This window comes from Panthera uncia, chromosome E1 (assembly GCF_023721935.1).
Source record: "Panthera uncia isolate 11264 chromosome E1, Puncia_PCG_1.0, whole genome shotgun sequence".
NCBI classification, from domain to species: Eukaryota; Metazoa; Chordata; class Mammalia; order Carnivora; family Felidae; genus Panthera; species Panthera uncia.
In genome coordinates this window covers 40,744,985-40,770,548 of record NC_064814.1, presented here as the reverse complement: position 1 = coordinate 40,770,548, position 25,564 = coordinate 40,744,985, and the positions used below count along the sequence as shown (strand labels likewise).

At 52.2% G+C, this 25,564-nt stretch overlaps 1 protein-coding gene across 1 annotated transcript in view; it reads right to left on the bottom strand.

Moving 5' to 3' along the window:
- Positions 1-4,450: 4,450 nt before the first annotated feature.
- Positions 4,451-25,564, bottom strand: part of KSR1 (kinase suppressor of ras 1) — a 162,931-nt gene continuing 141,817 nt past the window's right edge. The window contains exons 14-20 of the mRNA XM_049637923.1: positions 23,542-23,638; positions 20,497-20,630; positions 19,630-19,761; positions 18,336-18,471; positions 12,019-12,152; positions 9,360-9,440; positions 4,451-7,462 (exon numbers count right to left, since the gene is read on the bottom strand). Of these exons, the coding sequence (XP_049493880.1) occupies positions 7,387-7,462; positions 9,360-9,440; positions 12,019-12,152; positions 18,336-18,471; positions 19,630-19,761; positions 20,497-20,630; positions 23,542-23,638 (790 nt within the window). The 3' untranslated portion in view covers positions 4,451-7,386. The remainder of the gene's footprint in view (positions 7,463-9,359; positions 9,441-12,018; positions 12,153-18,335; positions 18,472-19,629; positions 19,762-20,496; positions 20,631-23,541; positions 23,639-25,564) is intronic.

Genomic DNA, 25,564 nt, shown 5'->3' with positions numbered 1-25,564 from the left:
CAACGACTCTCTCTTAGCCAGACCCCCGAATTGGCTTCTCCAATACCACCTGACTCAAGAGGCAGTATGACAGAGGGGACGCCGGAGGGGAAGGAGACAGTAGTGTTAATCAGTTCGCTTCATACATCTTAGCTCTCATGGGGCGACTGGATGGCCCAGGAGGTTAAGTGACCTACTCTGGGTTTCGGCGCAGGTCACGATCTTGCAGTTCGTGGGATCAAGTCTCACGCTTTGCTGTCAGCACAGAGCCTGCTTGGGACTCTCTCTCTGCCCCTCCCCTGCTCATGCTCTGTCACGCTCAAGAAGAAGTCAACGTTTTTTTTAAAAAATACATCTTAGGTCTCTCAAATGTTGCAGATACCTGTAGTCACGGAAACCCATTGCCTAGGCAGAGAAGAGCCTTCAAGTTCAAGCTTCTCGGGGACCCCACCTCCGGATTTGGTTCCTAAACCAGCTGGGAAGACAGATAACGGCTGGGGTGCCAGCCAGGGACGCTTGCCAAAGGAAGATGAAGCCTGGTTATACCCTTCCTCTGGAAGGCTTCCCTCTGCCTCCTTCCTTCTCTCCTCTCCTTTCAGGAGCAGAGTCCCTCTTCCTCGACCGTGAACGTTCCCCAGGAAAGGAACCAGTGTTTACCGACGCCGAATTGCCATCTGCCTGGCACGGGGCCAGGGATTTTACGTCTGTCATCTCTGGCCAAGCTCCCGGCAGCCCTTGCTGTGCTGAATAATCGATGAAGAATCAGAGAAGCGCCCAGCACCACACATGACACGAACAGCCAAAGACAGGGCAGCTGGGCTCCTTGGTCTACGAACCCCGCCCCCAGCGGCCCCTCCCTCCATTCTGGTGTCTGTTGAAGGGATGACCTGGGTAGCTGGCCACCAGCTCCGGGCCTGCTGAGCGGATGCCGCCAGGTTCATCTAGCCCGTGTTCTGCTTACCTACGGCTGCATAAAATTACCCGAAAACTTAGCAGCTTAAAAGAATGACAGCATTGCCCCGGCTCACAAAGCTGAACTCGAGCAGGGCCAGGTGGGGGCAGCTCATCTCTGCCCCAGAGCGGGGACAGGTGGAAGCTGTGTCCTTTTATAACCTAGCCTCAGAGGTCAGGCTGCACCATTTCTTCCACATTCTGTTGTTGAGGCAGGTTCAAGGAGAGGGACGAGTCCTCACCTCCTGATGGGGAGCAGCGATTCTGGAAGAGCTTGGGGACCAGAAATGCTTGGAAGATACAATGACTGCCATAGTCAAGAAACAAGTGCTGGGTCCCTCCTGGGACCTGGGGTGCAGGGAGCACTTGATGGGCACAGAGGAGGGAGTGCTCAGAGATTTTTTTTTAAGTTTATTTATTTATTTATTTATTTATTTATTTAGAGAGAGAGAGAGAGAGAGAGAGAGAGAGAGAGAACGCCTGTGCACATAAAGGGGCAAAGGGAGAGGGAGAAAGAGAATCCCAAGTCGGCTCTGTGCTGTCAGCACCGAGCCCAGCGCCGGGGCTCGTCAACCATGAGATCATGACCTGAGCCGAAACCAAGAGTCAGATGCTTAACCCACTGAGACACCCAGGCGCCCCAAGATTCTTTTTCAGTTAACACTTGTTATAGCGTTGATTACATGCTAAGCAACCATTCTGGGTGCCTTACATTTACTTCTCCATCAGCTTTACAAAGTAGGTGCAATTGACTATGTCTAGTCTATGTGGGAAGAAACGAAGGCACAGAGAGGCGAAGCCACTTGCTCAAGGTCACACAGCCAGAAAGTATCACAGCGGGGATTCAGCCCAGGCAGTGCCGCACCGAAGCCTGTGCCGCTAACCACCGCACCACCCGCCTCACTTCTCACATGCCTCTTCCTAGGGCTTCCGTTCATGGGACCCAACCCCTGCTGCAGGGAACATCGGCCCATGTGACTGCGTTTTGTGCTCCCAGGGGCAAGGAGAGCTCTGCCACAACCTGTCTCCTGGTTTCATTTCTGATCAGTATTTTTCTGTGCCTGGGGAGTCAGAAGCCCAGAGCCTCAGGTGCTGCTATGCGTCCTGTCAACACCTTCTCACCCAGGGCTCATTCCAGAGGGGTGGCAGGGACCCGGGGCTGGAGGCTGCTCTGCTGAACAGAGAGGAACAATGAATCTGTTCTCTTTTGTAGCCGGACACCTCTGGGGAAGAATGCAATGTGGAATGAAATGGTACTTTCCATGGAGTGGAACATCATCTTATAGGGGACCCCAGGTGTCGAAGCAAGAGCCAGAGACTTTAAGAATCAGCCAGATGTGGGGGCACCTGGGTGGCTCAGTTGGCTAAGCACCTGACTTCGGCTGAGGTCATGATCTCACAGTTTGTGAGTTCGAGTCCCACGTCGGGCTCTGTGCTGACAGCTCAGAGCCTGGCGCCTGCTTCGGATTCTGTGTCTCCCTCTCTCTCTGCCCCTCCCCTGCTCACGTGCTGTTTCTTTCTCTCAAAAATAAACATTAAAAAAAAAATTTCAGTGAAGTAACTTGTTATTTGAACACTGTTTTACTCATCACAAAACGCTGATTTACATGAAAACACGTAAAGTCTTCATGATCCTGTGGTATGAACCTGTAGGCTTATATCAAATAAAGGTATGTTCACTGAGGACTTGGCAGACAAAGTTAATAACATCAATTCAAGTTAATAAAAATCTCCCAATGTGACTTGGAGGGAAAAAAGGACAATTGTGGCTTGTGGAGAAAGATTTAAAAAACCCAGCAGCTAAGGAAAACATGCCGGATAGGGCAGTTAGAAACAAGCCCCCCAACCAAGTCTCCAGAACTGGGGACCCTCAGCTTTACCACCGGATCTTCCAGAACAAAGTCACATTTTTAATTTTCCTTGTTCCCACCCTTACCCATTCATTTCTACAGCAAATTCTTCTTGAAGGCATGCTGCCAGGCAAGGTCTCCCTGCCCATGCAGTGCTCACCTGGATGCCCCCAAGCATGACCCTCTCCCCCCTCCTCATCTACAGGCTCACCTTCTCATCGAACAACCCCATCAGTAGGAGGGCACATGTTTGGGGAGTTACCCTGGACACTCACCTCTCCGCCACATCCAATCAAAGCTCAGGTCGTGATCCCCTGGCCTCTAGTTTTAGGCCCGCTCCAGTCCGTGCTATGTATCTAAGACATAAATCTAATTATAGCCCTCCCTTGCTCAAGAATCTTCAATGGCTCCCCAGGGCTGCCATGTTAAAGTCTAAACTCTTTGGCTTGGCACCTACAGGATCCCTCCAGCTCCAAACTACTCCCCTGGTTCCACTTTACAACAGCTGGAACACTCGTGATTTCCCAAGCCCACCCTGTGTTCCCAGACCTCTGAGCCTTTGCAGATGCTGTTCCTACAGGGCAGAATGACCTGTTCTTGTTTGTATGCACCAGGCACATTACTCACCCTACGAGTCGGCTCCAAGGCCACTTCCTCCATGAAGCCTGCCGGGCAGACTGAGGGACCTCTTAACGCAAGGGCACTACCCCCTTTTTATCTGTGTTCCAGCACTCGGCACCATCTTCCGGGCACAGGTGCTCAGCAAATGTCTGACTTGGGACGTTCCTCGGCTTTTGCGGAGAGGAAACTCTGGAGTCAAAGCCGTTGGCTGAGTCCTGGACGAGCCACCTTCCAGCTGTGTCATCTTGGGTGAGTAGTTTAACCTCTCAGGGCCTCAGTTTCCTCGGCTGAACCACCACAATTCCCGCCTCGTGGTGGTGTTGTGAGGGCTAGATTAAGGGAAGAGGATATATGAAGAGTACCTCCCTGGCTCAGAGAGGCCTCACGAATACTGGCTCCTCTTAAAAAAAAATTTTTTTTAATGTTTATTCACTTTTGAGAGAGAGAGAGAGAGAGAGAGAGAGAACGAGCAAGGGAGGGGCAGAGAGGGAGTCACAGAATCCAAAGCAGGCTCCAGGCACTGAGCTGTCAGCACAGAGACTGACGCGGGGCTCGAACTCACAGACCGCGAGACCACGACCTGAGCTGAAGTCGGACGCTCAACCCACTGAGTCGCCCAGGCGCCTCACGCTGGCTCCTTTTTCCCTCCGCCTGTTCTTACTCCAACCTCCAAAGCACCTCTCTCCATGACCGGCCGAGAGGCTCCTAGAAATATGATTCAGGTAAGAGATCACTCCACCCCCCACCCCCCATGGCTTCCAGGAGGCACAGGCACCCTCAGCCCAGGAGACACTGAGCAGCTCTGGGTCTGCTCACGAGCTGTGACTATTGCCGGCTGGATGACTGTCCTCTGGGCATCGTGGGCTCTGACACCATTTTGTCTCCACTCCGTCTTGTCTTCAAAGTCCGTGGGTAACTTCTTTCTTCGGAAGGGGCTCCCAGAGGGGGTCCAACCATCCCGAACCCCCCCTCCATTCCTATTCCCCCTCGCCATCCGAGCAGCCCCTCGCCCTCATCTGGAGCTGACCCAAGTAGACACGAGCCCCAGACACGTTGGTACAATTTTATTCACAAACTCCAGACACCCAGGCTTGGCCTGGCACAAAGGATGTGTTCTTGCCAGCGGCAAAAAACTGATAACAGCACGTTCATGAATACTAACCGTTTTAATTTAAATTAATAGCATTTCTGGAAGACAAATGCGGTTGATAGAAAATATAAAAACTTTTACTGTACAAATTTTACATCACATTCAAAAAAAAGCAGGCGTGTGCCTGTGGCCACGGAAGACGCTGGCTTTACACACACTGATGAAATCCTGGCTAACACTGCAGCATCGTACGAGCTCCCTAAATGGCTTCACATTTGTGTTTCCACCCCGCCCCCCACCCCAAATCAACACAGAACCACGGCAATACAGGCTTACAGGGCGCACAGCTGCCCCCTGTGATCACAAGAAGAAAGGCCACGACGGGGCAGGATTCCAGCGCCCTGCGCGGATTTGGTGACGCGACAGAGGTCAACATCGCTACACTGCCCTCGACTAACGGGGAGCTTGCTAGGATTCGGGATCTCGAGTTGGATGGAGACCCGGGGACTGCGGCTTGGGGGAATAAAGGCAGCGGGGACATGGGCCCTAGAGTTTGGGAGGGGACGTTGGGGACTGGGGGCCTGCTGTAAAGAAGGACCAAAGCTTGGGCTCCACTCTCAGACCCCGCTGGGGACTCCGCAGCCCCCAGAGCTCTCGCCAAGGAGGCCCTCCCAGCTTCTCCGTCCCCTTCGCGGCTGGCCGTGAGGGCTGAATTCACAGTATCTGCAGTCCTTCGTGTGTTTCCATGGCAGACGGGGAGAGCACACAGAAGGGCAAGCACGTGTTCCCAACCTCAATTCACAGTCACTTAAAGAGACGGAAGGAGAAGGGGACCACGTTTTTTTTTTTTTTTTTTTTTTTTTTTTAAATGACAGGCAGCACAGAGGCTAGGCCAAGAGCTGGGGGGCCGTCTAGGGCCCTGAAGACGAAGGGGGTGTCCCCCAGGCCTTCGGCTCTCCTTCAGGGTTCCTGGCAAAGTGTCAATTCCTTAAGGGCAGGGACTGTGACGGTTCCCATCGTGGGTCCCTGAACTTGCATAAGACACCGTAGGTGTTCGACAAAAGCTTCTTGAACTGACCTGTGGGCGTGACGCCCACGGGGGGAGGCCAAGGGATGACAGGATGAGACCAGCAGTCTCACGGAGGAGGGAAGAGCCATCCGGGGCTGACTCTAGCTGGGTGTCAGCTCCTGTCTTCCCCGACCAGGAAGGGAAAGGAGCTCGGGTCTGGGGCGCTCATGGGGGGCGGGAGCCTGGATACCTTGCCCGGCTGCACAGCTGCGCTCTCCAATCGAGTGTGGGTCGGGCCGGGGGTGGGGGGGGGGGCATCTGACCCAGAGACAGGAAGGTGGCCCTACGACTTCGAGGCCGCAGCCCACTTCCCAGGACATTGTGGCCAGACTCCAGGGAAGGCTCTGAAGATTGGGAGCTTTGCTCGGGGAGTCTAAACGAAAGGGACGGGTGGCCCACACACCTCCCCATCTTGGCTCAGAGCATGGACACAGGTTCTGGGTCTGAATCCAACCACGTCTCCACCCTCGTCACCCTTGTTCAGTTCTGGTTTGGGGCCTAACATGGCGTAACGTCCACTGAAGGCTTCTCTCCCGTTTGGAACTTTTCTCTTTAGGTGACGGCTTCTGACGCAGACAGACAGGATGCTCTCACGTCACCGACTTTCCCCAGTCAAGCCCCTCCTTCTGGCGCAAATGTACGCAAGTAGCCCGGACTCGGTTCACGGAAGGCTCTGAAGACTGGGGGCCGGGTGGGTCCAGATGAAAGGCGTGGGGGGCACGGGCCTCCCGTCCCAGCCGAGAACTCAGACGCGGGCGGTGGAAGAGTCAGGGGTGGCAAGGACTTCGAAAAGGGCTGGGGGAGAAGAGGTGGGCAGTTCCGGAACCTTGGCATGACTGCTGACGGGCTCCCAAAGAGCCAGGTCACCCTGTGGCTGGGAGGGCGGGCTCAGGGACCCTACTGCCTGCCACTTCTCTCTCCCCCTACCTTCTTTCTTCTCACCAATCAAGCCTTCCTGGTGTCCACAGCTGTGGCGCTGGGCCTTCGCTCTTAGCCTCTTAGCTCAGATGTGAGCCAGGGACACGGATGAGTCCCAGCTCCTTAGCGTCTGCCTTCCCGGAAGCCGCGAGAAGAAAAGCTCTCTACAGGCCATACAGACCCTGGCTACCAACCACTGGGTCAGTCCAGATGTTATTTGGGTCTCAGCTGTCTCTACTTTTCTGGCAGGTAGGGGCTGGATCCCTGGGGCCGAATGAGAACCCCAGCTCGCTGGGAACCCCTGACCCTCATAATCCAGCTTGGTTCCTAGCCAGGGTTTCCTCTGCCAGAGGAAAAAGGGACAGTGTCCTTCCGGTAGGACGGGGGAGAACCCTACAGAGGGAGATTCCCCACGGATGGGGTTTAGGGCCAAAGCAGAGTCCAGGTCGAACCTTGTGGTCCCCATCCTACCCCGAGAACAGCCACAGTCACCGTGCTTTTCTTCCTTCTCACTGCCGACAGGGGCCTCCGGCGGGGGGTGGGTTGCTTCCACCAGCCTGGCAGGTGGTGCCAGCCCACTTCTGCAGAGCACTTTTTCTTAGTACCTGTTGTAAAACAGCGAGTTCACTCCACAGAGACGTATATGTAAACGTTTGCTGCTTGTCAGGGCGGGTCTGGTTGTTGGTGATGTCACTTTAAGACAAACAGCAGGTGCAGCTCCATTGCCAGCCCGGGTGTTTCCGTGGACGAAAGGTCTGAATCGATGAGTCGCGTTCCTGGTTTGCGGCACTTGGGAGGGTGGACCGATGTCTCGGAGAGGGTTTTCGTTTTTGTCGTGGCGGTTGTTGGGATGTTTCAGGACCGCGTTTGAGAGAGAAAGAAATCGGCAGAAAAAGTGCACAAGTTGGCTACATCTTTGGATTACTGGGCTCCAGGACGCCCAAACCAAACCTTTCGAACCGGGGTACAACTTTGCTGTTAATGCTGCAAAGAGGAACAAAAAGAAGGGTTACGGCCACGCTGGTCTCCATTAGAAGTAGGGCGGTGTTAGCTAGGTCAGTCTCAGAAGCTCCACAGAGGACCCGGCCCCAGCAAGAAGCGAGAGTGACTGCATGCCAACAGCCTTAGCTGAGCTGCTCCTGGCCACACGTGGCCGGGGTGCTAAGACTTGGCCACACACCCTCCCCGGGTGGGGGTGGGGGTGGGGCAGTGGGCTCGTTAGTCTCCGAGTCCTCAGCACCAGTCACTGCCGTGGCCTTGTCCCAACTACTTTCTTACCTGCAGCCCAGCAGAGGTCTGCTCCGAGCACAAGCGGGAGGAGAGAGAAACCTGTCCCCAGGTACCGAGAGGGACATCCCACACTCCTTTCAGACAAGGTCCCCAGGCATCAGAGACCATGTGGGAAGCAAGCTGAAATGCAGATTCTCAGGGCCCACCTCCGGAGACCTGGGCTCAGTTGTGGGAGGGACCCCAGGAATGTGAATTTGGTAAGTGGCACAGCAAGTGTGTGTGGCCTCTCAGCCACACTCTTGATGAACGCTGACCTGGGGTCTGGTACTTTCTGTCCGCACTGGGCGGATGTAAAGGGAGTTAACATCATGGGGACCGGGGGCAAAAGCTTTGTTCTCATCGGCGAAATCGTCTGGCGACAGCCCTCCCCCACCCCCCGCTTTGTTTTAGGACAACTTTCCTAAGCGCGCCGCTGAGGACGAAGCCCTCGCAGGCTAGTGTCTTTCACGGCAACAGGACTTTTGGGGTCCACCACCCCCCGGCCCTCCAGGGGGGCCTGGCCTTCGGCAGCTCTGAAATCCTCCCGCTCCTTGCCGGATAAGATCTCTGCGGCTCGGCAGCCAAGCCAAACCTCTCCGCTGCGCTGTGGGAGCAGTACAGCCGGCCGGAGGCCGAGGTGCTCAGGGGGGCACGAATCTCGCCGAGGTGTTAGTAGGGAGACAGCACCACCCGAACACAAACAGTGCGGCCCCACAGAAGAAGAGTTAGACAATGAAGTCCCATCCGGGAGGCAATTCTGTTAGGGGACCCTCGTGGGCAGCGGTTACTCAGGCACACATAGGCTGTGGAGGGGGGTGGGGGTCAGTTTCAAAAACAAAGCGAGAGAAGAAGTCTCGGGAGAGACGCTCGGAGCAGCAGAGATCGCGTCCCCTGGGTTAGTGCCCGCATCTCAGCTTGCGCTTGAGCAGAAGTCACGGTGCCACGGGTCGATTAGGAGGAAGAAAGCCCCGAGTGCATGCAAGGCAGCCAGGCCTACAACCTACGGGAAGAAAGAGAAGAGGGGAGAGCCGAGTCAGAGGCCGAGGCCACGGAGGGGCAGGGGGAGCGGCAGAGGCCTGGCCAGGGCGGGGGGCAGGGGACCCTCTTTCCCCGCAGAGGGGGAAAAAGGCATCCCTACTCCATTCCCAGCTGGGCAGCCCAGAGAGCTGGGAAGGGACCTGGCACGAAGCACCTGTCCAGAGCTCCGCCGGGACAGTCACAGAATGTTTAGACAGAGGTTGGCCAACGGGCCCACTGCCCCTCAGCCCCGGACTATCCAAAGTGACTTCCTAAAAGTTCACTGTTTTTGCTTACTGCTTTCCCTTCTTTGAAGCTCTGGCCAAAGGGCACCCTGGACTTGGGCCACTGATCTGAGATCGCTCCCACCCAGGGATGGGCCATCATCCGCCACAGCGGGTAGACGGAGGCCCTGCCACATGCTGTGGGTCTTCTCGGCCCAGCGAGAGACACACAGGCCTGCGGGACCCTTGCCAGTGGCCGTTTCAGCGACAGGAGTATCACTTAGGTTTATGCGAACAAAACACACAAAAATGGGGAAGCCGGAAGCAGAGACAGAGCAGGAAGCAGGGTGCAAACAGGCAGAAAGACACACTGTTCCTCCAGAACCGGAAAGGAGTTCTTAAAGTCCAGGTGGCCGTAACGTCCTTTCCCGTAGTAGCGGCTCCGCCAGCGCCTGGGGGGGCCCCGCGGCCATTTTGCCAAGTGTGGGAACAGCGCAGTCCAGTGGGTGACGGGAGTCGGGCACCCGGTGCAGACGGGTGGAGGAGGAGCCCCAGGAATCAGGACGGCAGGGAGGGGAGGGACGACAGGAGGGGCCAGCGCATCCGCCACCCCCCGAAAATAAACAAAGCAGCAAGACGGATGGAAAAGAAAAGAGAAGATGAGAATTAGACACTGAACGTGTTGAAGAACAGATCCTGGGCGGGAAGCTCGGACTGAGACTCAGGCGGGGCTGCTGGCATTCTTTCCTCCCAGGGGCTAAAACGGATGGCTTTGGGCACGGAACGACGCCCATGTGGGACTCCCGTTTCCCACCTGTGAAATGAGAAGTGGGGCTATGTGGTCTTTAGGGAATCTGGAAGTATCTCCGTAATGCCAGACCCACCTGCTGCGACCTTCTCTTCTGTGGCTGAGAAAACCAGCGTCCAAGATATTAAACAAGTCGCCCAAGGTCTGACAAACCAGATCCTTGAACGTTTTGCAAGTCCAGGGGAACCCCAGTCTCTTGGCCTCTGCCAGGAGAGCTCCTGCTCAAAACCCAGTTCCAGTGACCCCCCCCCCCCCCCCCCCGCTTCTGGAGACCCTTTCTCAAGCCCCCTGGGTGGGCAGAGAGGCCCCTGCGTGTGTTCCCACAAAGGCTGTTCTCTGTCACAGCCCTTAGCATGTTATAACCATTCCCTTCTTTATCCAATTACACTATAAACTCCTTGCTGGCCGAAACCTGGCCTTGGCCTTCAGTCTCGCCAGGTGTGTTGCAGGTACCCAGCAAAGGCTGGCTACAACCCACACCTTTAATGGCCACATTAGGTTATGGAGTCTGACTCATCTTAAGAGCAAAATATCGAAACTACTGTGTCATTCTAACAGACAGTATTCCCAGCCCTAAACTGTCATTCCTCTAGACTGTCCCTACCAACGACCTAAATCAGCAGTTCACCGCATTTCTTCATGGACTTCTGCCTGCAACCTCTGGTAGGTCGGGCGACCCTGCCAGGCCTCCCCTCCCCTGCAGCTTGAGACCCCGGTTGGCTTGTTTTCAGATGGGAGGGGCTGGCAAACTATATTGATGCCAAATCCAGCCACTAAAAGATGTGGACCACTTTGAAGCTTTGTCCAAAACAAAAACAGAAAAACCAAGAACGTATGACAGAGATCACATGACCCACAAGCCTAAAATATTTACCAGCCGCCCTTTCTAGAACCATGGACAGTACAGCTGCCACCAAACACCTGGGCAGCAGACATGGGATCAGGTGCAGCTTCTCCAGGGGCTCAGCGACGTGGCCGCAGGTGCCCCACGAGCCGCTTGGGGGTGAGGACAGGCTTCTGCCCCACAACTAGCAAGGGCAGCTCTACTTTATCTGTTATCATCAATGGCGACTTGGTGGGAGATCGCACTTTTAGGAAGTGCCCTTGGCCTTCAAAAAGTTTAAAACCGTTCCTGTCACTCAGGGTCTGGTCACATAGGGCCTGCCCAACCCGTTTCTGTATAATCCATAAACTAAGAATGGTTTTTACCTTTCTAAATGGGTGGGGGGGGGGGGGGGGAATCAAAAGAAGATTTCACGATATGGGAAAGCTGCATGAAGTTCAAGGGTGAGCGTCCCTAAATAAAGCTGTCTTAGAGCACAGCCATCCCCTGATGTAGCTGCTTGGGCTGCTCTTGCATCAGAAGGCAGAGCTGAGTCCTCGCGGTGGGGACTGTATATGGTGCTGTCACGGCCTCACACTGCTGCTGGGTGCGCTACAAATCCTGGGGGCCTGCAAAGCCTAACACAGCTCCCTCCGCTAGAAGCCCGTCCCCCTTCACAAGTCGGCCAGCCTCGCTCTGGCCCAACCCCTGCTTGCTAAAGCCGTGGAAACCGAGGCCCGGAACAAGGAAGGACTTTCCTGGATTCTCGCAAAGGGCTCGCAGCAGGGCAGAGGTCTGTTTCTGAGTGTTCTGGCAGAGAGGGCCAGAGGGGCAGAGCACGAAGGGAACGAGACAGAATGGAGGAGTAAAGACCACCCTGTACCAAGGGGGTACAAAGGACGGTGTGATTAAACAGAAGGGAGCTGGACTTCTCGTGTCAGAGGAGCACACAAACTCAGGCCATGCCGTCCCCCTAACAGGTGGCTGATCTGGGGGCTAGAAACCGGTCTCGAGTCTGCACCCTTTTAAGTAACAGTCACTTTGCCGATTTTGGTGGTGCTGTAACACCCACGCTGCTCTGGCTTCCTGTCTGGCCCCTTCTATGGTAGAATCTTCCCCAGGCCTAGCCTGGGCCCAGTGTCAGCCCTGTTCTGATAACAGCGATGCTGGGTTTTCACAACAGAGTACCAGAGACGCTCATCTCGCAAAAGGAGTCTCTGAAACAAACAAGACCCTAGTATCACTTGGACAAGGGGACTAGTCGCCTCTGGTGAATCTGCTGTGTATATTCCCCAGATCAAAGTCGTAGGCAGACAGAGCCGACAGGGCCCTTTAAGACACCAGGTCAGGCTGCAAAAGGCCTGCTTGGCGGGTGTGGCCCACGGAGGGGGGGACTTACTCAGCGGACTTCCAGAAGTGGCCGGGGTGGGAGAGCCGCCGGTTCAGCTTGGGCAGTTTCTCCAGCATGTCCATCAGCAAGGTGAAGCTGGGCCTCTCCTGCAGGTCGAAAGCCCAGCAAGCAGACAGGATCTCCTACAAGCAGAGCCGACGTTAGCAGCGTGAGAGCTGGCAGGGAGCGAGGAAGGCACAGCTGGGCTACGCGGCATAGGACCCCTTTGATGCTCTCAAGCACCACCCCCCCCTTCTGTCCGTGTCCCCTGAACATCCTGCCGATAGTAAGAAGACTGGCCATTTCTGGAGTAGTTATTTCAGAGAAATAATTGAATCTGAGAAGAGCTCGTGCTTCTAGTTGAAAACAAAGGGCACGAGCTTGTCTCCCCTCTTTTCTTCTTAGACCATCCTGGAATAACAGGAATAAAGCTGAATAAACAGGTAATAGGAAAGAGATCAGAAATGGGATTGTAGGGGCGCCTGGGTGGCTCAGTCGGTTAAGCGTCCGACTCTTGGTTTTGGCTCAGGTCATGCTCTCACGGTTTCGTGAGTTTGAGACCTGCATCAGGCTCTGTGCTGATCGTGCAGGGCCTGCTTGGGATTCTCTCTCTCCCCACTGCCCCTCCCCTACTTATGCTGTCTCGGTCTCTCTCAACATAAACAAACTTAAAAAAAAAAGAAAAAAAAGAAAAAAAAGAAAGAAACGGGGTTGTAGATTTTTCGAATGGAAAACAGAAGAAACACAAGATGCTCAGAATAATTGTGGGGTGGGACCGCAATGGAGGCAGGAGCGACCGCAGCGTTGCAGGAATGGAGGCTGGGAGTGACCAGGATAAAACAGAGGGCAGAACCTGAGAGTTAGCAGAGCACCCTTCCCAAATGCCCCCTAAGAGTGAAGGCCCTCTGACATGGGTAGTTTGCTGCCTACTCTCAGGATCTGCACATTTACAGCACACCCTGCAGCCTTTCAGTTCAGCAGAGCTCCTGTGAGAAAACAGGCCTGCACACACGACCAGGCAGGAAACGCTCGCTGACTTAGGCAGCTCGGGCTTCTGTTCTCAAGTACAACTGAGTGTCAGTGTGTGTGTGTGTGTGTGTGTGTGTGTGTGTGTGTAGAAGCTACTCTATCCATAAAACAAGACCAAGGTGCAATAAAAAAAAAAAAACACACCAAAAATAAGGGAGTGCTTGAAATTAATAATACAACTTTTGAAATGAAACATTAGGAGTACTGGAAGATAAAATCCAGGAAATTCCCCAGATTGTGTACTCAATTTTAGGTACGGAGTAGAAAACATTCAAGAAGGTCAAAGAGGATCGCCTGGGTGGCTCAGTCAGGTGAGTGTCCGACTCTTGATTTTGGCTCAGGTCATGATCCCAGGGTCATGGGATCAAGACTCACGTCAGGCTCTGCGCTGAACGTGCAGCCTGCTTAAGAGTCTCCCTCTCTCTCTCTCTCTCTCTCTCTCTGCTCCTCTCTCCCACTTGTACTCTCTCTCTCCTTCTCTAAAATAAAAGAAAGAAGGTAAAAGACACAGAAGCTCACCAAGTATCAAATTCTGTCTAATGGGAGTTTCCACAAGAGAAAACAAAGAAACGATAGGGCAGGAAACTATATAAAAAAGAAAAAAAAACATAATAAAAGTAAATTTCCCAGCAACTTTCAAGGGAAATTGGAATCTTACTCTGAAAAGGCTCAGTGAAGAGACCCAACTGAAAAAAGAAAATCAAACCAAGAAATAAACTTATCCTAAGGTATATTTTAATAAAATTTCAATGTAACAAGGATACAGAGAAGATCCCAAGAGGTTCCCAGAAAGAATAAAACAGGGCATCTATAAAAGATTGAGAATTAAGATTACTATCAGATTTCTCAGCAATGCACTGGACACTTAGTAGATAGCAGAGCAAAAATGTCACATTCTTAGGCAAGGTTATTGTGAACCTCTGGTGTGAAAGTGAAGCAAGGACTTGTTTAGGCAAGTACGGGTTCAAAGACTCTCTTATGCATCTACTGGGAAGGAGATCCTTTAGGTTTCACTCTCATTTTGCTGGAGTGCAAATAAAGAAATGGGAAGACATGAGATACAAGAAATTCTAGTATTCACCCAGGAATGAATGAAAAGAAATGAAAAAATGACAACACTACAGTAGGCCTAAAATTCCATCATGCAAATTATAAGAAATCAGTGGGCCCTGAAAAGAATGAAACAAATTCCATTCCATAAGCAGTGTGTAGGAGATGCAAGACCTTAGGAATACGGTAAAGGTGTTTATCACCTCTCTCAATGAGGAAGAAAAGAAAGGCCATTAGAAACTACAGTAAAAACATAAAACCACACAAGAAAACCGTGGTCCACACGTGAAGCCAACAAAATCGTGGTGAGCCTTTGAATAACTGATAGAATGGAAGAAAAGAGATGGACCCACAAAGAAGAAAATATAATCCCTGTGAACAACTTAACCAGTATCTAATAGCAATTACAATCTATTATAATAGTGCACACATTGTTTATTGTCTTTTCACTTTTAGCCTCTATCTATAGATACAGGATGGAAGATTTAATCATGGCAACACAAAATTAGTCCTGATAAAAGCATAAAGAGAAAGCGATGCAAGTTGAGCAGAGAAGAAGGGGCAGAGGGTCCTGGAATGAAGACCTGATGGAACAAGAAGTCAGTCTTTTGGAGAGTGACCAGAGGAAAGGGAATGCTGGTTTTCATTAAGAATCCTCTGGCCTTTTTTTTTTTTTTAATTTTTTTTTCAACGTTTTTTATTTATTTTTGGGACAGAGAGAGACAGAGCATGAACGGGGGAGGGGCAGAGAGAGAGGGAGACACAGAATTGGAAACAGGCTCCAGGCTCCGAGCCATCAGCCCAGAGCCTGACGCGGGGCTCGAACTCACAGACTGCGAGATCATGACCTGGCTGAAGTCGGACGCTTAACCGACTGCGCCACCCAGGCGCCCCTCCTCTGGCCTTTTGATGTCATTCTGTGCACACTAACTCACCATGGCTGGCTTAACACAGAAAATAGTGCCTGGTGATAAACTTACAGTAGTGTGGCTGGAGGGACAGAGATAAGGTGCCCCTCCGAGGGTACTTACTACTTTTGACTATGAGTCAAAAATCACTTTTTATTGCCATTGACCAACACCCCTTCTACCCTCCAATGGCAATGTATCAAAAAAAAAAAAAAAAGAAAAGAAAAGATCAAACAGGAAAGTCAACTTTCATGAGCCAGAAGCTGACTGCTGGAACCTTTGCTCTCTGCCCCCATTTCCCCACCCCCTGTGCCTAATCTATTCTTAAGAAGCTTCAAAGGTCACATAACCCCACGCTGCTAGAAATCCTTCCAAAACACAACTCTGGCTGTGCACTAGGAGGAGCTTTATTTAAAAATAAAAACAACTAATTATGATCTTAGCCCCAACCCAGGCCAATTAAATCTCTCTGTCTGGTGGAGGCCCTAGACCTGATATTTTTAAGAGCTCGCCGGCTCAGTCGGTTAAGCACCCAACTCTTGATTTCAGCTCAGGTCATGATCTCACAGTCGTGAGATCAAGCCCTGTGGCAGGCTCAGCGCTGGGCATGGAGCCTAACTGAGGCTGATTCTCTCTCTCCCTCTCTCTGCCCTTACCCTGCACATGTGTGCACATCTGTGCATGTACTCTCTCTCTCTCCCTCAAAATAAACAAACATTAAAGTAAATAAATAAAAGCTCCCAGATGCTTCTGACTTGTAGCCAGCATTGAATCCTGACTCCCTTGTAGTCCTCTGATGGGCTCTGTACTCTGTTCCAGGCCCTCACCCACCACTCTGCTCTAAGACTCTAAGTGTGTAGAAATATAATTGTGATTGTTGCTAAGAAAGCAACTAAGGCTATTTTTCCTTTCTGATAAAACATACACGCACGCATACTCTGGCTTATACAAAGTGTCCTTAATAACTTTATTGTAAAGTTATTAGAAATTGGAAATAACCTAAATGTGCAACAACAGAGAAGTAGGTACATTATGGCGTGAGCCGTGGGACAGGAGGGTAGACAGACTTAAAAGGATTTGTCAATGACTTAAAAATAATAAGCACAATAAAAGGTCGTGTGGAAAAAAGATCATGATTAAGAAAAAATTAGCTATGTGTTAGGAGCTTGATCTTGCTAAAGGTATGTATTTAAAAAAAATTTGGGGGAGATGGGCACCGGGGTGGTTCAGTAGGTTGTGCATCCGACTTTGGCTCAGGTCATGATCTCGCGGTTTGTGAGTTCAAGCCCCACATCCGGATCGCTGCTGTCAGCCTGTCAGCGCAGAGCCCATTTCGGATTCTCTGTCCCTCTCTCTCTGCCCCTCCCCTGCTTGCACTCTCCTCCAAATAACTAAATATTTTTAAAAAAAAGAACTTAAAAGAATTTTTTTAAGACTGTAGGGTAGTAGCTGCTTTAGCTGCTCTCTGAACTACCCAACAGCCAGGAGCCTGGACACCTCCTACCACCACCCTGCGAAGGTGTCCAAGGCCATGTCATGGGAAAGGTGGTTCTACCTGAGGAGGTGGCCAAGAGCATCGGGGAGGCACTCGTCACCCACTCGCCTTGCCTGACACCCCAGCGAGGTGGTATCAGTTGGCCAAAGAGGAGCCTGGTGTCCGTGCTATAGATTAGCATTTTGGTGTCATTCCTTTTTTTTTTTTTAATGTATATTTATTTTTGAGAGAGAAAGAAACAGAGGGCGAGTGGGGGAGGGGCAGAGAGACAGAGATGGGCGGGGAGAGAGGGAGGGAGGGAGGGAGACATAGAATCCTCCAGGATCCGAGCTGTCAGCACACAGCCTGACGCGGGGTTTGAACCCACGAACTGTGAGATTATGACCTGAGCCGAAGTCAGACGCTTAACCAACTGCGCCCCCATTTTGGTGTCATTCTTGGAGGGGCGTCCCTGTACAAACAGTTTGCACTTCAACCAGATGGCATTTACTCCTGAGGAAATAAAGTACACCAAGCACAATGTCAAGCGAGTATTCCAAAGATGCCCTACCAACTTGCTACCAGTCCAAGGAGGAAAATACTAAGATCTGTTAAGATCTTGAAAGAAGGGGCACCTGGGTGGCTCCGTCAGTTAAGCATCCGACTTCGGCTCAGGTCATGATCCCACGGTTCGTGGGTTTGAGCCCCGCGTCGGGCTCTGTGCTGACAGCTCGGAGCCTGGATGGAGCCTGCTTCAGATTCTGTGTCTCCCTCTCTCTCTGCCCCTCCCCTGCTCACACTCTGTCTCTGCCTCTCTCTCAAAAACAAACATTAAACAAAAATTTTTTTTAAAGATCTTCAAGGAAGATTAGCTTGCATTTCTCACTCTGCCTGTCCCAGTTTGCAGATGGGGATTCTGCCAACACTGTCCAGGACTTCAACAAGAAGGTCACAGCCTAGTTAGATCTCAACCCAGACCAGCATGAGGTGGTCCTCCAATGTTATGCCACCCAGATACCTACTGGAGCTTATTAACATCCAGGCTGGCACCTATCTGCTCAAAACGTTGAGCCCTGGGTTCCTTTATGTGTCATTAGGCCAGGGCGAGGAAACTTACAAAATGCAACGCAGAAAAACCTTTAGAGGTATTCAGAAACACGAGATCAGCACCTGATTTGGCACTGTGGCAACCCAAATACGCTGTGGAAACTTCGATTTGTTCTTTAACAGTTGAGAAGAACACTTTAGAGAAAGATCCGATACCATGGTAACCCCCCATCCATTTGTGCTCTGTGCATCGATCACCTTCTTTCATGTAAGTAACAGACGGGGTTTTACTATCTTTTCAACTCACAATTCAGTTAAAAGCATTACCTTTATTTTTATTTCTTTCCAGTCTTTTTTTTTTTTTTTTTTAACGTTTATTTTCGAGCGACAGAGGGAGACAGAGTGCAAGCCAGGGAGGGGCAGAGAGAGAGGGAGACACAGAATCCGAAGCAGGCTCCAGGCTCCGAGCTGTCAGCCCAGAGCCTGACACGGGGCTCGAATCCACGAACCGTGAGATCCTGACCTGAGCTGAAGTCTGATGCTTAACTGACTGAGCCACCCAGATGCCTCCCACCCAACCGGCCCCCGCCGCCACCCACTATTTTTTTTTAAAGACCATGGTTTTGTATAAAGAAAAACAGTTGGGTAATAAAGGACACAGACCTTTTAGCCAGCAGCAAAGAGGCCTGCCCAGCATACTTCTGCCTCCTGGTGGGTCCCCTTTCTCAGGTGAGTAAATGAAGAAGGGTACACCTGCTGTGTGCCCAGCCTCCCTCCCTCTAGCCCTCCGTCCCTCTCTAAGAACAGGGGCTACTCACAGTGACTTCCTTCCCCAGGCTGACGGAGGCCAGGACGCGCTTCATTCCCTCTCCGCTTCCAATCTGCCAGATCAAGGCCTCTGCAGCTTGGTTCTTAAAGGGCCAGTCTCTTGCTTGAAGTTCATACCAAACAGTCCTGTGGGGACCACCCATGCAGCGTGAGCTCCTGAACCGCTCGGCCCAGCTCGTGCCCGGGGCGGGGGGGCTCCTGCTGCCACAGTGCGAGGAACCCAGCCAGAGCATCCGGGATCCTCCTCCAGCTTTCCCCACCCACCAGGCTCCCAGAGATACCATGATGGCATCCCAGCAGCTCCTTCCAGTCACAAGGGGACCCGTGGCCCTACACATCTGTTGTGATGGAAAGTCTGAGGCTGCACAGGCTCCGAACAGATATCCTGCTACAAATGTCTAGCCTCAGTTGGGCTGATGCCTACGTCCAAGGTTGTCTGAGGAGTAACAAAGGCCAAGCCCAGCGCCTGGCACGCACACAGGTGCTCAGGAAGTAAGAGTTCAAGGTAAGGAGAGGAAGAAACTACCCTCAGGGGAAAGGACACCCAGAGATGACAGGGTGAGGCCCTCACTCAGCCTCTCCAAGCTTCCTCACCTTTCCTGACTCATCTTGACCTTCTCCGTTAGACCCCCACTGTTCAGTGCAGGGGCCACTAGCCACGGGGGGCTATCGAGCAACTGAAATGTGGAGAGTGGACCTGAGATGTGCTGCGGGTGCAAAGTACTCTCCAAAGTTTGGAAACTTCGTTGGGTAAAATAGCTCCTTAATTTTTAAATTTTGATTACATGTTGAAATGATAATATTTTGGATATATTGAGCTAAACACATTATCAAAACAGGTTTTATCTATTTTTCTTTTTTTTTTTAGTATGGCTAAGAGAAAACTTTAAATTCTGTATCTGGCTCACGTTATGTGTCTATATTTTTATTTTTCTCTTGGTTAGCTTCATGGGGGCACTAGAGGCCGGCTGGCAGGACCCCCTGGTTCTCCCAGACGGACAATTCTTAGCTCTGGTCAGCATCTCCACGGGGCACTGGGTGAGACAGACACCCAGAAATTACCTTAGTCCTCATGAAACCTTAGAGGAGGTACCATTATTCTTCCCATTTTATAGCTGGGGAAAGAGAAGGTCAAGGATGTGGTTCCTTAGCCAACAAGCGGCAGAATCAGGACTTGAAGCACGACATCACCCCCGCCCTGCCCCCAAGGTCAGCCATGCCCTTTCTTTCGGTCACTCTTGGCCTCAGAGCCCCAAAAGAGGGGGACGCGTGGGTCCTCCTCACCCAAATGCATAGACGTCAGCAGCTTTGGAGAACGGCAGCTGGTCCTCGTCCTTCCCGGGGGTCATCTCGCGGACAATCTCCGGGGCCAAGTAGCACAGCCAGTCATGTGACAGCTTCAGCTGGTTCTCACGCCTGGAGGCCAAGAAGCCAGAACAAGGACATGGGGGCCTTTCAGCCAGCAGCAAAGAGGCAGCCCGGCACACGGGTGCCCCAGGGCCAGCACCCCTCCCATGCGTGGCCCCGAAAACAGCACACTGATCCTGCACTTGGCCAAGGCACCGGTGCTTTGGGGGGACGTTACAGAAGAGGGATAACCCGGTTTTTCTAGGAAAGCAGGTATTAGCAGGGAGCTGATTGATTCTCCAGCCTGGGAGAGTGGAGTGTCTACAAGAAAGGAAATCAGTCTGCCTGTGTACCTTACAACCTGGCCTGGGGCTCTATCTCCAGCCTGACTGCCACTCTCCCTCCTGGAGGTCCCCCAGATTCTTGGAGAAGAGCCTTTCTCCCCACCCCCACCTTTCAAGATTTGGGGAAATAAAACCTGATGCTCTTCCTCATACTGGGGACATGAACCCTCGTCCCCTGTCCAAGTCAGTGAGCAAATAGGTCACATGTGAGCAAGGGGACCCAGCCTCCACGGGGTCAGCCTGAGAATGAAGCGCCACGTATGAGGGACCCAAACATGACCCATGCCTGACTCGGGACCAGAACCCTAAGGACAGGACCTAAGCAAACCTGGCCTTTCCTGTAGGGAGGGCAGCTCCTCAGCAACAGATAGCAGGTGCCCAGACCTCAGCTGCACCTCGGAGCCTGGCCGGCACCACCCAGTTCCTCCCCGTTCCGTCCAGACGCCCAAGGCCAACTCACCGTCCCTCTCGGACCACGCCCGAGATCCCAAACAGCCCGAAGTCTGTGATGACCACTTTGCCGTTGTCATAGAAGACGTTCTTGGATTTGAGATCTTTGTGCACAATGCCCTTGGCATGTAGATATCCCATGCCCTGGAAAACAGTGAGCCTCACGTCGGCAGGGTGGGAAGACGAGTGACAAGGATTCACCTTGGGCTGCCCACCTGGGCTGGGCAGTGAGCTGGACACCCTCCCCACGTCCCCTCATGGGATCTTCAAAATCCTATGCGGTCGAATTATCTCCATTTTACAGATGAGGAAACCGAGCCTCAGAGAGGGGAAGTCACTTGCCCCAGGCCACACAGCAGTTAAACAGCATTGCTGAGGCCTGGTTCAGGCTAGTCCGTGGCACTGTGCTGTCCAAAGGGCACTGTATGCTTAGCTAAGGTGTGGAGAGGGTGACGGGTGGGGAGCTGGGGGGTCAGGAAGTGTATAAAGAGCCGTGATACCCCCCACGTTAAGTCATACAGCAATTGGGTGATCTACAGGGTCTCTATCAGGCTTCACACCAACTGGCCTCTACCCGTAAGCTAGGCAAGGGCTCAGGCTGGGGAACAGAGATGAATTCCCAGAGAGGGGGGCCCCCAAATTCAGGTGGTCCCAGTGTCTGTATGGGACACAGGCCACCTGACGCAGGCACGCTCTCACCCAAGGTCCAACTGTCTTCTGACACGAAACTCAGGACTCCTACGTACTCCCCCGATGCCCTCCAGAACGGGGGCAGCTGCCACCGCTGAAGTGGCCATCCCGCCAGCTCAGAAAGAGGCGCACGTAAGGCCACCTCTCAACCGCCCACGTGGAGGACGCCTCCCACATTACGAGAGTCCTTCTGGCTTTAAAGCTACTTGGGGTGAGAAGTGGACAAGTAAACAGACCACGTTTAGGGAACAGAAAGAACGAGCCGCGACACAGAAGCCAGCTGAGGCCAGAGCTCGGTCTGAGGGGGTCTGGAGAGCATCAGAGAAGAATTTACACGAGGCCGGAGATGCGGAGGGCGTGGGGTCTGTGGTAGCACCCCCCCACCACCTCCCAAGGCTTTCAGGAGAGCTCTCACCCACGCTGTGCAGAGAGCCCCGGGAAAGACTGACTTGCTCCTTCCCCAAAGTCCATCCTGAATGCAAGAGGGTCATTCCTAGACTATCTGCCCCTTTCCCAAACCCAACCAAGGCACAAGCCTTCCTCAGGGACGAAAGACACCACCCGGGGCCAAACAGGGACCAGCTACATGACCGAGGACGAGTGGCTGTGCCACTCTGAGCCTTGTGTATAGAAGAGGTACCACGGGCTTGAAAGGCCAGCTTCAAGAGATGCGATTTAAGTGCCCAGGTCTACAGGGCACCCGGGTGGCTCAGTCAGTTAAGCGTCCAACTTTGGCTCAGGTCACAATCTCGTGGTTTGTGGGTTCGAGCCCTGTGTCGGGCTCTGTGTGGACAGCTCAGAACCTGGAGCCTGCTTCAGATTCTGTGTCTCCCTCTCTCTCTGCCTCTCCCCCACTCGCACACTCTCTCGAAACTAAATAAACATTAAAAAAAATTTTTTTCAAATAAAATAAAAAATAAATGCTCAGGTCTGGAGCACAAATCCCCTCCCTTCTCACGGTATCTCGGGGTCTCCAGAGTAGCTCCCCAATCACAAACCTAGCCAAAGGACAGGACCCTGTTCTCGTATTTTGAACCTCAAGACGCCAAAGATGAGAACAAAAGAAAGTGGCTTAGGGAGGACAGCGTTTCAGCAGGTGGAAAACCAAACGAGCCAGCAGAGAGGCGGCTTCCGGCTCTATGGCTCCAAAATCTTTGAGTAACTTCTCTCGTCTGCCCCTAGAATCTTCCAGATGGCTCCTTCATCTGACCTCAGCTGGTCAGCAACCATACAGATGCCCCAGAGTATGTACCGTAAGGAGAGAAAAGCAGTTTGGTGCAGGGGAGGGAGGCAGGGCAGGGGAGACAGTGGGGAGCAGGGCCCAGCAAGTCAGGGGACAACATGAAGTAGGTGTAACACCCAGCGGCTCCCTCCACCTCCTCCAAAAGGAGACATGCTGCAAACGAAGGCATAAATGTGGGGTTTTAACAGAGAGGCTTTGAAATTTAATTCATTAATTTAGCCACATGGACATGTCATATCACGTGGAAATCTTGATTCACGCATAGAAGTCACTGATGACTTGTGTCTCTTCCTTGCTAAAGACCCGCACGCATGCACACGTGCACGGTGGATGGCGGGAGGGAGGGAGAAAAAGGAAAGGTGGGAGCGGAGGCGGGAGACAGGGAGCTGCAGGGGGGTCCTACGAGCAAGCTTTTCAACAAAAACAAGAAAAGAGGAGCTCCTCCCCAGCAGCAGTCTGGCTTTTATCCAAGCCTGCTAGGTTGCTGAATGAAGCAACTTATAAATAAGCTTTTCTTTCATTTGTGTTTAATTACTATAAATAAATAAATAAATAAATAAATAAATAAATAAATAGAATTTAAAGCCACCAATAAACAAAAAACTTAATAAACAAAACAAGGAAGGGAGGAAGGAAGGGAGGGAGGGAGGAAGGCAGGCTGCCTGAGGGCTGGTCCTCACGAAACTTGGATTTGGAAACCTGAAGGCAGAAAAGCGTGGGTGCTTTCACACTGCCCTCAATCAGTTCAAAGACGCTCATCAAGCGCCATGCCCTGTGCCCAGTGGGCCCTCAGCGGATTATTCCATTCCACTAATCCAATGGGGGAGGCTATACTGGAAGCCCCATCTTACTGGCTTACTGAAGAGGAAGTCAAGGCTCAGAGAGGCTCATTGACCCGCCCAAAGTCACACAGCTGGTGCGACCAGGATTCAAACCCTTAAAGCCTGCCGTGCTCCAATTCGTCCGTCATCACAGACTGGGCGTCTAGCTCCTGGCTCTGAGTGGATGAGACACGGACAGAGGGAAGGAGACGGGGGCCCACCCTTGAGGTGCTCCAGCTACAGGAAGAGACGGAGCAGGAGGAAGGCCAGGAACCCCGGGACCAGTCGGCTCATCCTTTACCTTGATGATCTCCTGAGCAATCTGTCTGGTCTTGTTGATGTCCAGAGACGTCTTGGGGTCCCTCACAAATGAGTGCAATGTCCGCCCCTTGCAGAAGCTGTGGAGAGTGGTGGGGTCAGACAGAGGTGTGGGGCCAGCGCAGCTCGACCCCAGCCCTTGCGGCCAGAGTGGAGGACCCTCTCCATCCCCTGGACTGGTGAGCACCGGAATCCTTGCTCTTACCCAAGCCTGACGCCCATTCCTTCCTGGCCAGGCCTGAGCGTGCAAAATCACACACACGTGCACCTTGTTTCCTGAGGCCCAGGGCCTGCCCACCCCAGAACAGGAAACCCAGTGCACCAAGGCTCGTGGCAACCCAGAGAGCAGCCCAGCCTCAGGGGATTCAAGGTGGGAACGTGCCCCCTCAAACTCAGGGAAGAATCTGGCCTTTTAGGACTACAACTGGACGACATTTGGGGCTCTCCATGATGATGTGCACGATCTTTTTGCTGTTTTCTGATCACAGACATTTTATTACCATATAGGAGTGTACAGGAGGAGGGTGGCATCATCAGGGGTGTCAGAGTGATTATTGGAAAATGGGCTCACATTTTCAGGCCTCCTCCTGCATTGACTCCTAAAACCTGGGCTGAGCAAGGACCCGGAGAGAATGTATAGCTCACTCCCCTGTTCCTGGGAAAAGTTCAGTTAAGGCATCTCATGAAGAAGCTAGTTTTAGGAAACTTCTCCAAGGAGATAGGATTCTTAGAGCCTCGGAGACTTGGAGAACCGGCCGAGGGGTCTGGGATAGTGACTGACGGTTCCTCATCTGTGTTCTAACGCCCTCAGCATAATCTGGTAATGGATGTTTTGTTATGTGTAGTCCCTTTAAGCAGACTCAGATTCTCATGGCGTGGCAGGGGTGAAGAGAGACGGATGGGGTGAATGGAGGGATGGTGCTGAAGGTTCTTTCAAAGCACCGGGTCTGGCTACAGGGAACATCATCAGAATGTTAATGAGTGGGCTCTTGGTTGATAGGATTAAAGTGATTTCTAGTTTCTTCTTGAAACCTCCATGTATATATTCCAAAATGCCTTCACTAACCTCTTGTTACCGCTTCTGGTTTTTTATCTTTCATTTATTTTTATTATTTTTTAATATTTATACATTTATTTATATATTTATATATATTTATTCATTTATTCATTCATTTATAGGCTTCACACCCAGAGCCCAATGTGGGACCTGAACTCACGACCCTGAGGATCAAGACCTGAGCTGAAATCTCAAGACCTGGGTGCTTAACCACCCAGGTGCCCCTTGCAGTTCCTGATGTTAAAAGTAAATGCCCGGGGCGCCGGGGTGGCCCAGTCAGTTAAGCATCCGACTTTAGCTCAGGTCATGATCCCATGGATTGTAGGTTCGAGCCCCACATTGGGCTCTGTGCTGACAGCTCAGAAATGGGAACCTGCTTCGGATTCTATGTCTCCCTCTGTCTCTGCCCCTCCCCAGCTTGTGCTCTTTCAAAAATGAATAAATGTAAAAAAAAAAAAAAAAAAAAAAAAAAAGTGAACACCCAACAACAACTGTTTGAATGTCAAAACGTTTCAGCCTCCCACGCTCAATGCTGGGGGAATGGACAGTCATGCACCGAAGGCTGGGGGGGGGACGGGTGAGCACTTTCTGGAGTAGAAACAGAAATGCCCATCAGACCACCACATTTGTACACTCTCGCCCAGCACAAGTACTCACAGAAGTTCACCAACATACGGAAACAAAGATGTTCATTACGGCAAAGTGCCCAGCAAAAGAGGGCGGGCTGAATATACTGGGGGCAACCAGGGATCCGTCAGAGCCCAGCCCACTTTCAGTGAAGTCACGGTGGCAGCTTGAAATCAGCTGTGGGGAGAGTATTTGCACCACAGGAATTGACCCATGCACAAACAAGGGCTTCCTTCCCCACCACCCAGGAATCGAAGGTTCAATGTTTACGAGCACACCACTGGGTTCAACTATGTGCCAGGAATGTGGGGTGATCGTTAAA